Genomic DNA, 12499 nt, shown 5'->3' with positions numbered 1-12499 from the left:
TTTGAGCTATTTTCAACATGTGGTGTCTCAGGTCCCCCAGGTGGATTGCCAGTGTCATCAGATATCACCAATGTGGTGTTCTGATGAGTTTCTTGCTCTGTCCAATGCTGATAACCATTCAGCCATGTGCATGTGTTCCCTCTATGTACTGCACTGGCTCTGCACAGATAGCCAGCACATTAGAACTCATTAAAATCCCCCACTTCCCACACAATCAGATAAGGGATGAAGTTCACAGCTGGATTTATTGCCAAACAAAGCACAGTGTCCAGCTTCCGGGATCAGTTGTCTACAGTTCTGCGAGTACCTGAGTGCCCCCTGACAATGGATCAGCTCAGTTGGAGGCAGGACTTTTCACTGCCTCCTATGAGAGGCAAAGACAGCCTCTCTAAGATACATCTTTATACACAAATATAAAGGAGTCACATGTATTCTAGATGCATCATTCTCTGATGCCACCTATTGTACATGATGATTTGATTAAAACATCTCTATCCATCATGCTGTCATCCTGGCCTCCTGCTTAGGATGGGTCAGTATGTTTTTGTTATCTATGGGGATTATGTTGGTACCAAGATGTTTTCTAACCGGGTGGTCTGATACCACCCACGTGGAATGTTTTCACATGATTTGTGCGTAGGACCTCTTAAGTATGCATGTTTCTGCAGTATCAGTCCTGTTCTTACCAGATTCTGCAAGCAGGGACTGCTTGTTGCTCACAGCTCAACTTTGCTTTATATTTAAAAAGTCTTGACTGCTTTCACCCAGGCCTCACACCTGGCCTGTGACACATGGGGTTGTTTCAGGCCTCTTTTCAGGCTTTTCTCTTTTCTAGCTCACCATTCTTTGAGGGTGAATCTGGTGCTCCTTTTTAACAACTCCTTTGTTCTATGTGTCATGGGAGCATGTGTCTCTCCCACCAGTAATGTCCATGAGCTCCTGGTGGGAGAGCCAGTGTTACCCAAGGTTTGTAGACCCCAAAGCAGTGGTAACTTCAGTGGGTTTTGGTTTAGGCAGAGTTAAGAATAAATTAATGTGGACATTGGTTTTTTGTTTGATAAATAATTGATACCAACAAAATTACTTTTACTTAAAATTATGTTGTCCGGCAGCCCTCAGCTTTACAACATTCAACTTATGTTGAGCAGCACACCTACACACGTGTGCACACATGCAGGCACATGCACAGATGAACATGCACATACACCTGCACAAACATGTGTCTGCATGCACACATAAAGGGGAGTGTTGGAATGTGTGAGAGTTAAATAAGGGGTCTGGGTAATTGCTACCGATGTGATGGGGGTGCAGCATGGGCAGGCACTGTCCCTTTTGATTTATAGACATGTTTTCCTCCTTTCCTGCTTGCTTGGGATAGATGAGCATGCAGCTGTACCAAGAATATCACTTTTTATTAATGCTCTATGTATTGCTCTTCTCTGGACCTTCTCCAATTTCTCCACATCTTTCTTGAAATTTGGTGCCCAGAACTGGACACAATATGCCAGTTGAGGCCTAATCAGTGCAGAGTAGAGCAGGAGAACCACTTCTTCTGTCTTGCTCACAACGTTCCTGTAAGTGCATCCCAGAATGATGTTTGCTTTTTTTTTGCAACAGTGCCACACTGATTCCTATTTAGCTTATGGTCCCTACGATCCCTAGATCTCTTTCTGCACTACTGCTTCCTAGATAGTCGTTTCCCATTTTATATGTGTGAAACTGATTGTTCCTTCCTAACTGAAGTACCTTGCGTTTGTCCATGTTGAATTTCATCCTATTTACCTCAGACCCTTTGTCTAGATCATTTTGAATTATAATCTTTTCCTCCAAAGAACCTGCAACTTTATATGTTTATGCTATTATCTAAATCTATGCTATCATCTAAATCATTGATGAAGGTATTGAACTAATCCCTGCAGAACCCCACTCATTGGCTGTGTCTACACTGGGCCACTTATTCCAGAAAATCAGCCGCTTTTCCAGAATAAGCTGCGAGCTGTCTACACTGGCCCTTGAATTTCCGGAAAAGCAACGACGCTCTACTGTACAAAATCAGCCGCTATTCCGGAAAAACTATTCTGCTCCTGCTCGGGCATAAGTCCTTATTCCGGAACACTGTTCCGGAAAAGGGCCAGTGTAGACAGGCCAGTAGTCTTTTCCGGAAAAAAGCCCCGATCGCGAAAATGGCGATCGGGGCTCTTTTCCGGAAAAGTGTGTCTACATTGGCCACAGACACTTTTCCGGAAAAAGGGCTTTTCTGGAAAAGCAGCCTGCCAATGTAGACGCTCCTTTTCCGGAAAAACTGAAAACGGAATAGTATTCCATTTTAAGCAGTTCCGGAAATTCATGCCAGTGTAGACACAGCCATTATATCCTTCGAGCATGACTGTAAACCTTTTATAACTACTCTTTGGGAATGGTTATCCAACCAGTTATTCACTCACCTTACACTAATCTCATCTGTGTTGTATTTCCCTAGTTAATGAGAGGCTCATGTGAGACCGTATCAGATTCTTCACTAAAGTCTAGATATACCACATCTGCTGCTTCCCCCTTATCCACAAGGCTCAATATTTTCTCAATGAAAGCTACAGTAAAACTCCAATAGTCCGGCACTCCTGATAGTCCGGCATCAAAATGGCAAGAGCCTAGTGAGTGAGCTTCGGCAAAAAATGAGTCACAAGGTAACAGCGGCAGCAGCTGAACTGAGCAAAAAGGGTAAAAAAAGGCTTAAAATAACTAAAACATTACAGTATACTGTATACAGCATGTACAATAAAAAGGGTTAAGAACACTTTATATACAGTATATAATGTATACAGTGTATATATATAAAATCATCTTATAGTATCTCCTGATAGTCCAGCATATCTGATAATCCAGCACCGCCTAGGTCCCATAGGTTCCGGATTATCGGAAGTCTACTGTATCAGGTTGGTTTGACATTATTTGTTCTTTACAGATCCATGCTGGCTAATCTCTCTCTCTCTCTCAAAAAATTTCCTGTGGGACGACAAAGTAATTTCATCATCTCACTGCATCCCTCTGCCCTCAGCTGCCCTTCCTGGTGCTGTGGGCTGCAATCTGTGCACCCTCCCCCTTCTGGGGGAGCCCCAGGAGGCGCATGCCCTCTCCCTCTCTTTGTGGGGCTGGAGCCGCGAGTCCTCCCTCCTCATGGGAGGGGCTGAAAGCTACACCCCTCTCTCTCAGCTCCGTTACACCCCCTTGGTCAAGACACCATACCCTCAGCCTGCTCACTCACCTCTTCCACGGAAACCATGCGTCCCCAACCTGCTCCTGTCTTACCACCCTGGCCAGACACTTACTCCCAGCCCACTCCAGCACCCTCCTCCCAGCCAGACATGTACCTCACAGAGAAGGGGTTGGCGAGCAGGGGCACAGCCCCCTAGTATCACCTTTATTATCTTCCAGATGTTTGCAAAAATTTACTTAATTTTTAGCCCCGTTATCTTTCATCTAACTGGTTTGTCATTCATATTTTCTAGTTTACCAAAAGTATGTGTTCTTATGGGAAAATGAGAAACTTTTGCAAAAGTTTGCAGAATTTTTAAACTGAGGTTTCATTTAAAAGTTCTTCAAAATGCGTTTATACAAGTCATGAACCCCTGTGCACATGTTCTGTCAGTTGTCTAAGTTCATAAATTGAGATTCTCGCCCCTGCTCTGGCCCTCTGGTGCTAGTGACAAAGGTCTCCACAGCATAAAGTGCTCTGGAAACCGTGGATCACAGATAGCTGCAGCAGCACAGGAGCCAAGCAAACGGAGCTGTAAACAGGGGAGTTTGAGTGGGAGTTTGTAAGGGGAGTTTGGATTGTAGGACTTGTTTGGAGTTCATTTTTGCTGTGGAGGGGGTGTTTTAGTTTGTTTTTATGTTCACCGGACTAATAGGATTTTGGTGAGAAAGTAGATAAAACATAGAGGCATTAGTGGCCATGGCCCAAGTAGCAGAGAACACAAGGAGGATGATTGGATGTGGTAGCTGCGGTATGTACATGATTCTGGAGGTGGAACCCGGAAAGGAGTTTTGTTTGAATGAAGTGCCGCCTGATCAAGCTGATGGAAGAAAAGATCCGAGGACTGGAGATGCAGGTGGAAACTCTGGTCGAGTTTAGAATGGGGTTTGAGCAGATGATGGGGCAAAGGCATGACGTGGCTGAAGGGGAAAATTTAGATATGCAGATGGAAGCAGGATCAAGGGCCTCAGAGGGGGGACTGCTGGGCGAAGAAAATGGACAGTGGAAGCATGTGACTCAGAGGACCAGGCAGAGGAAAAGATGGGTCAGTGAAGGAAAAATAGAGCTCAAGAACAGGTATGTGGAGCTGGAGAATGAAGAAGGGGTACAGCAGGTAGATAATGAAGATGGAAGGGTGAGGAAGAAGAGAAAGAGTGGCTAGTCCCATAGATAAAGGGGAAGACTTAATGGAGACAACACCAATAATGAGCATTAGGAGGATACAGGATGGGTTAAAGAGGATTACAAGGGAAAATAGGGATGGCAAGGACTTGCAGCCAGAGGAAGCTAGAGATAGACTAGAGAATTTCACTGTCACTAGGAAAAGACAGGTCTATGTGATTGGGGACTCCGTATTGAGAAGAATAGATAGGCCTGTAACCAGAGCTGATCCAGAGAATAGAAGGGTGTGCTGTCTGCCAGGTGCTAAGATACGAGATGTGGAACTGAGGTTGAAGAGGATTATTAAGGGAGCAGGAAGGAATCCATTGATCATCCTTCATGTAGGAACAAATGATACGGCTAGATTCTCGCTGGAATGAATTAAGGGAGACTATGCTAGGCTGGGGCGGATGCTCAAGGAAATTGAGGCTCAGGTGATCTTTAGTGGGATTCTGCCTGTTCCTAGAGAAGGGCAACTAAGATGTGACAGGATTATGATGATCAATAGATGGCTTAGGCAGTGGTGCTATAAGGAGGGCTTTGGGATGTATGGTCATTGGGAGGCATTTATGGACAGAGGACTGTTCTCTAGGGATGGACTTCACCTAAGTAGGGAGGGAAATAGACTTCTAGGATGGAGGCTGGCTCAACTTATTAAGAGAGCTTTAAACTAGGAATTTGGGGGAGATGGTTGGGAGATGCCAAGGTAATCTCTACGCCAGATTTTAACACTGAGAGGGAGGAAAACGAAGTAAGAAAGGATATAGCTGGGGGTAGGAGAATGAACATGAGGAAGGGTGGGGTGGATACTAGTCTAATAGGTCATATTGGAGGTATAACGTCCGTGCCAAATTGGGTAAAGAATGTGAATGAGGCCAAACAGCAAAAATTAAGATGTTTGTACACCAATGCGAGGAGCCTAGGTAACAAAAAGGAGGAACTAGAGCTATTGGTCCAGGAAGTGAAACCAGATATTATAGGAATAACAGAAACATGGTGGAATACTAGGCATGACTGGAGTACAGGTATTGAAGGGTATGTGCTGTTTAGGAAAGACAGAAATAAGGGTAAAGGTGGTGGAGTCGCATTGTATATCAAAGATGAGGTAGAGTGTAAAGAAATAAAAAGTGATAGAATGGAGAAGACAGAGTCTGTTTGGGCAAAAATCACATTGGGGAAGAAAACTATCAGATCCTCCCCTGGGATAGTGCTTGGGGTGTGTTATAGACCACCAGGATCCAATTTGGACATGGATAGAGACCTCTTTAATGTTTTTAATGAAGTAAATACTCATGGAAACTGCGTAATCATGGGAGATTTCAACTTTCCAGATATAGACTGGAGAACAAGTGCTAGTAATAATAATAGGGCTCAGATTTTCCTAGATGTGATAGCTGATGAATTCCTTCATCAAGTAGTTGCTGAACCAACAAGGGGGGATGCTATTTTAGATTTGGTTTTGGTGAGTAGCGAGGACCTCATAGATGAAATGGTTGTAGGGGACAACCTTGGCTCGAGTGATCATGAGCTAATTCAGTTCAAATTAAATGGAAGGATAAACAAAAATAAATCTGAGACTAGGGTTTTTGATTTCAAAAGAGCTAACTTTAATAAATTAAGGAAATTAATTAGGGAAGTTGATTGGACTAAAGAAATTATGGATCTTAAAGTGGAGGAGGCCTGGAATTATTTTAAGTTAAAGTTGCAGAAGCTGTCAGAAGCCTGTATCCCTAGAAAAGGGAAAAAATTTATAGGCAGGTGTGTTAGACCAAGTTGGATGAGCAAGCATTTCAGAGTGGTGATTAAGAAAAAGCAGAAAGCATATAAGGAGTGGAAAATGGGAGGGATCAGTAAAGAAAGCTACCTTATTGAGGTTAGAGCATGTAGGGACAAAGTGAGAGGCTAAAAGTCAGGTAGAGTTGTACCTTGCAAAGGGAATTAAAACCAATAGTAAAAGGTTTTATAGCCATATAAATAGGAAAAAAAAAAAAAAAAGAAGTAGGACCACTAATTACTAAGGATGGAGTGGAGGTTAAGGATAATCTAGGAATGGCCCAATATTTGAACAAATACTTTGCTTCAGTCTTTAATGAGGCTAATGAAGAGCTTAGGGATAGTGGTAACTTAACAAATGGGACTAAAGATATGGAGGTAGATATTACCATATCTGAGGTAAAAGCCAAACTTGAACAGCTTAATGGGAGTAAATCGGGGGGCCCAGATAATCTTTATCCAAGAATATTAAAGGAACTGGCACATGAACATGCAAGTCCATTAGCAAATTTTTTTAATAAATCTCTAAACTCAGGGGTTGTACTATTTGACTGGAGAATTGCTAATATAGTTCCGATTTTTAAGAAAGGGAAAAAAAACTACCCGGGTAACTATAGGCCTGTTAGTTTGACATCTGTAGTATGTAAAATCCTGGAAAAAATTTTGAAGGAGAAAGTAGTTAGAAACATTGAGGCTAATGACAATTGGGACAAATTACAACATGGTTTTACAAAAGGTAGATCGTGCCAAACCAACCTGATCTCCTTCTTTGAGAAAGTAACAGATTTTTTAGATAAAGGAAATGCAGTGGATCTAATCTACCTCAACTTTAGTAAGGCATTTGATACAGTACCACATGGGGAATTATTGGTTAAATTGGAAAAGATAGGGATTAATATAAAAGTTGAGAGGTGGATAAGCAACTGGTTAAAGGGGAGACTACAGCGGGTCATATTGAAAGGTGAACTGTCGGGTTGGAGGAAGGTTACTAGCGGAGTTCCTCAGGGATCAGTTTTGGGGCCAATTTTATTTAATCTTTTTATTGCTGATCTTGGCACCAAAAGTGGAAGTGTCCTAATAAAATTTGCGGATGACACAAAGTTGGGAGCTATTGCCAATTTAGAAAAGGATCGGGATATCATACAGGAAGATCTGGATGAACTTGTAAATTGGAGTGATAGCAATAGGATGAAATTTAATAGTGAGAAGTGTAAGATTATGCATTTAGGGATTAATAACAAGCATTTTAGTTATAAGCTGGGGACACATCCATTGGAAGTAACGGAGGAGGAGAAGGACCTCGGAGTCCTGGTTGATTATAAAATGACTATGAGCCGCCATTGTGACATGGCCGTGAAAAAGGCTAATACGATCTTGGGATGTATTAGGTGAGGTATTTCCAGTAGGGATAAGGAGGTGTCAGTGCCTTTACACAAGGCATTGGTGAGACCCCATTTGGAATACTGTGTGAAGTTCTGGTCTGCCATGTTTAAGAAGGATGAATTCAAACTGGAACAGGTACAAAGAAGGGCCACTAGGATGATCCGAGGAATGGAAAACCTGTTTTAGGAAAGGAGACTCAAGGAGCTTGGCTTGTTTACCTTAACCAAAAAAAGGCTGAGGGGGGACATGATTGCTCTCTTTAAATATATTAGAGGGATAAATACCAGGGCGGGGGAGGAATTATTTAAGCTTAATACCAATGTGGACATAAGAACAAATGGATATAAGCTGGCTAGTAGGAAGTTTAGACTCGAGATTAGACAAAGGTTTCTAACCATTAGAGGAGTGAGGTTCTGGAACGGCCTTCCAAGGGAAGTAGTGGGGGCAAAAGATCTATCTGGTTGCAAGATTAAACTAGATGGGTTTATGAAGGGGATGGTTTGATGAGATAACATGATCTTGGTAACTAATTGTCCATTCATTATCAGTGGGACTAGGTCAATGGAGGGATGATAGGAGTTACTATAGAGAACTTTCTGGGTGTCTGGCTGATGAGTCTTGCCCGCATGCTCAGGGTTTAGCTGATCGCCATATTTGGGGTCGGGAAGGAATTTTCCTCCAGGGTAGATTGGCAGAGGCCCTGGAGGTTTTTCGGCTTCCTCTGTAGCATGGGGTACAGATCACAGCTAGAGGATTCTCTGCATCTTGGGGTCTCCAAAGTATTTGAAGGCTTCAATAACTGATAGGTGAGAGGATTATTCTGGGAGGGGTGGGTGAGATTCTGTGGCCTGCACTGTGCAGGGGGTCAGACTAGATGATCATAGTGGTCCCTTCTGACCTTAAAGTCTATGAGTCTATGGATCCGGCCAGCAGATTATTCCCCCATTGCAAAAACTGAGGAAGACAGCTGCAGGCTGTCATACAGTATATACCCGAGAACAGAGGCTATGTCAACAATGATGTCACAGGGCAATGGACTGCAGGGCTCTGAGTAGTACAGCTGCTTATAGATAGGTGGATACAGGCTGTTGTACTTAGCACCCAGGGCTTTCTCAATTACTGCTCCCTAGAGTGGCCTGGAATTGGAAAACTTAAAGCCACTTTTGTACCTCTTCTCTTTCAATGTTGTTATATTCTGCTATTGTAAGAACTGCAACATTGAACCTCACCCAGAGGTCTTGCCTACGAAGAACAACTTGAACTCTTAAGTGTGTAAAAATAATCAGTATTGTGTTTTATTTTGCATAATAAAACATTTTCTTTTTTCCCTCCCACAGAATGTACATTACTTGGGTGCTGATGTAAATGATTCACAGCTACAAGGTGTACATGAAAACATGAAGGCTTCAGGCCTGATGGATAAAATTGAGTTATTTGAAGCGTTTGTAATAGGTAATATTTGAAAATATTTTAGAATGACCAAGCATGTGTTAAGGACTCTATCCAGAGTTCTGGATCTATGCAGAGTGTAGTTAATGCTGAGAGACATAATTCTTGTCTCTGTTCATACATGATTAGATTGAGGCCTGACACCTTCCTTTGTTCATGACCTGTTGTTTTTCTATTCTTCCCTCTTACATTTTGGCAAGAAACTAAACAAAATGATACTGTATATATTAATTTCCAGGGCTTGGCAAATCAAATCACTATTGCTACTCTGTATCTAATGTGACATTCCTAGTAAAAAAGTAGTATATGGGTAAAAGTTCGAATTTACTATCATAATACAAAGAGAAATTCCTGTTATCTGCAGTTCCATATCTCAGATTTTTCTACAATAATAACTGATGTCAACTAGAGAATCATTATCATTTGAAATGGATAAGCATAATGACCCTGGCTTATGGGCTGACTTTAGGTGAAGATAATTGATTTATAATATGATACTTAATATGGACAAGTCCTCCAAATCCAGACCTGAATTATCCAGGTATGAAAACCCCATTACCATACCAAAGTATCTTCTCTGTCTGACACCTTACTGTATATTAAGATGATAGAGCATGTATAGCAGTCCTTCCCTTGTAATATGTTTCCTTGCCTGATTGGTTTTAGAGCCCCCATTGGACTTAATTTCGCATAGGATGCTTAAAATTAGAAGTACTCTAAACTCAGATTATACTCTTTTTTGAGGAAGTAATTGTTGCCTTCTGGTTATGCCTTAGTATTGTTCAGAGTATATTAATTTAACTGTTTTTCAGAAGAATGCATAGCTAACTATTTAGTTCATAGACAAAATAGTTTACCATATCTACATCCAAGAATGTACTGAGAAATACATAAAGTCATTATCAGGAGAACTCTTTACCTTTTATCTTAAATGTTGACAGGTTTCTATACCTTCTTTCTGTTTTACTTTTCACAAACTAGTCTTATTTTGGAGGTGTACACTTGGCTTGGAGGAATTTTTAACATTTCTTTTATGGCGAACACTTGTCTATTTTTTTTCCACATTTAAAGCCATTTTACATGTTAGAATAAAAGAATGTTTTAAAGACAAAATACATTTATTTATATTTTAAATACAGCGTAATGAACAAAGGAATAAAGTGTTAAGGCATAAACATAACACACTTTTTAGAGCAGGTACTTAAGTGTTTCACTGAATTAGGGCCTTAGCGTCTAAAATTTCATTGTCTCTGGGATCCTTGAAGGGTAACAGATAATGACTTAATTCTTTGCAAAGAACTATCATAATTCTGATTTTGATTGACTGTGCCTAGGTACGACAGTAATAGGGGCATGAGGAGTGCATAGATAAAATGCACAGCCTAATAAACATACACCACAAACCATGGTGGTGGTGGTTTTGTTTTTTGTTTTTTTTTTAATTGTCAGAGTGGTTCATGTCAGAGGGACACTTGTATTACTTATGAATCAAGAACTCCACAAACACATGGATGGTTGTATTAGCAACTGTGTTGAAAAAGACACACCTTTGAACCCCAACAGTAATGGTGAGAATGGAGCTACTATGGTGAACATTTTTAATTCCAAAGCAAGAAATGAGAGCCCAAGAAATACTTCCTCTTCAGTTAAAGAGGTAAAGATTGAACACTAACGATAACATTACATGCTTTGGGTCTTTGGCAGCAGTAGAATCCTATGAGGTTATCCTTGGAAAAACATATGCTTTTATATACAAATATAGGAAGATGCCTGCTGCTGGAATGCAATAGCATTCCAGCACCGAACATGGATCTTATTTGAAAAGTATATTGCACTGAAACAACTGAGCCATGTTGGTCCTAATTTGGGGCTGTATTGTGCCACTCATGAGCAAACCTTTTTATTTGGACGTGTTTACAGTATTCCTCTCCTTCCCCATCTACCTCTTTCTTTTGAAAAGAATTCAGTAGTCACAAGATGGTGAAGATGGTCCTCCAACAATGGTAAGTTGCCACAGTAAAACATTGAAATAAGGCCAAATGCTGAGGTCCTTGCTCAAGAAAAGGATCAGTTTACCTAAGGAGTAAAAATTCTGCAAGGGCCTCATGGTTTGATCCACACTCTTTTATGAGAGAGCTGTAGACAATTGAACCTGCTGCCATTGCAGTACAGCAATGTAGGTATGCTTTCCTAAACATTTGCTTAATCAGAATAGGAAACACAAGCCCTGTGGCAGATCTATTGACTGTATAATGATTAGATTACTAATTTAGTTTTCCTTAATTAGCACTGAAATTTGATTGATTCTTGTACCAAGATCAGGCATAGTATTGTGAAAACTCCTGTTCAGTTGTGGGTCTAAAGGTGCATGGTCACATCATACTTAGGAAATCACATTGTATTTATAATTAATACAGTTAGCAAAATCACAGACACTCCAATCCTGCACGGCATGTAGAGATAATACAGAATGAGCTGAGCATCCATAAACTTAACACTGCATGTTTTTAGGAAAGGACTGGTTTAGTTATCTTCTCCTTCACCATCAGCCATCATTGTGGCATCTCAAGGCACACAGGGCTGAATACAACTTATAATGTGTTAAACTGATGCCATCATGCCCAATGCAATACTGAAAGGTTTTGTGACCCTTTCCTTATTTGTAATTCCTTATCTCATCATCATGTTGGAATGCTCTTCTCCCATAAATTCTTACTCCTCTAACCTCAATCTTCTTAGCAACATAATTCAGTCAGTTACCATGGCATTCTTGTTGTGAGGCATTTGCTGATGTAACTATTTTATTTTCAGATGTTATGAACTAGCATCTCATGTCACCTCTTTAGTCATTTCAGCATTTTATTGTTTCAGATCGTATTACCTAGGGTTATTTTTAGTTACTACTTATGTTTAAGGCTTTTTGGGCCTTGTGCCTTTATTTTGCTAAAGTATTGTCTTATAGGCTGTGACGGGGCAAGCGCCGCATCCGCGCTCCCCCGCACTGAGTCAGGAACCGGGGGGGGGGGGGGGGGGCGAAGCAGGTGCCGTCCTCGCAACGCCGCACACGGGGCCGGGGGCCGGGACAGAGACTGGCCTGCCGGGGGAACGGGCGACCGGGGGAGGTCCGGCGGAGAGAGACCCGGGAGGCCGAGCAGAGAGGAAAGAGACCGGCGACCACAAGGACGCTCCGGCGCGGCCGGATGACGTCACGGGGAGCATCATGGAGGACGTTCCGAAGGGCGGGGCCGCGGACGTCAGGGGCGGACCCACCTTACGGCTCCGGCGGGGGATTCAAAAGGGCGAAAGCCCCAGCCCGGAGGGGAGGAAGAGCGGGGAGATGGACAGTCCCACACGAGGACAAGAGGACCCAGGGGAACCCAGAGGCGGAAACTCTCGGCAGGGACAGAGACCGAGGGTAAGCCTATTCCCCAGTTGGGGAAGTCCCCGGGGCTGAGCCGGGAAGAAGAGACCCAGGGCGGG

The 12499-nt window shown here is 42.2% G+C and overlaps 1 protein-coding gene across 1 annotated transcript in view; it reads left to right on the top strand.

The window, feature by feature from the left end:
* The first annotated feature begins 70 nt into the window (after nt 1–70).
* Nucleotides 71–12499, top strand: part of LOC102457596 (uncharacterized) — a 41160-nt gene continuing 28731 nt past the window's right edge. The window contains exon 1 of the mRNA XM_089771965.1: nt 71–12434. Within this exon, the coding sequence (XP_089628091.1) occupies nt 5196–6320 (1125 nt within the window). The 5' untranslated portion in view covers nt 71–5195 and the 3' untranslated portion in view covers nt 6321–12434. The remainder of the gene's footprint in view (nt 12435–12499) is intronic.

The sequence above is a fragment of the Pelodiscus sinensis genome, chromosome 20 (assembly GCF_052426305.1).
Source record: "Pelodiscus sinensis isolate ZL-2025 chromosome 20, ASM5242630v1, whole genome shotgun sequence".
Lineage (NCBI taxonomy): Eukaryota > Metazoa > Chordata > Testudines > Trionychidae > Pelodiscus > Pelodiscus sinensis.
This window is presented reverse-complemented; position numbering and strand designations above follow the sequence as displayed.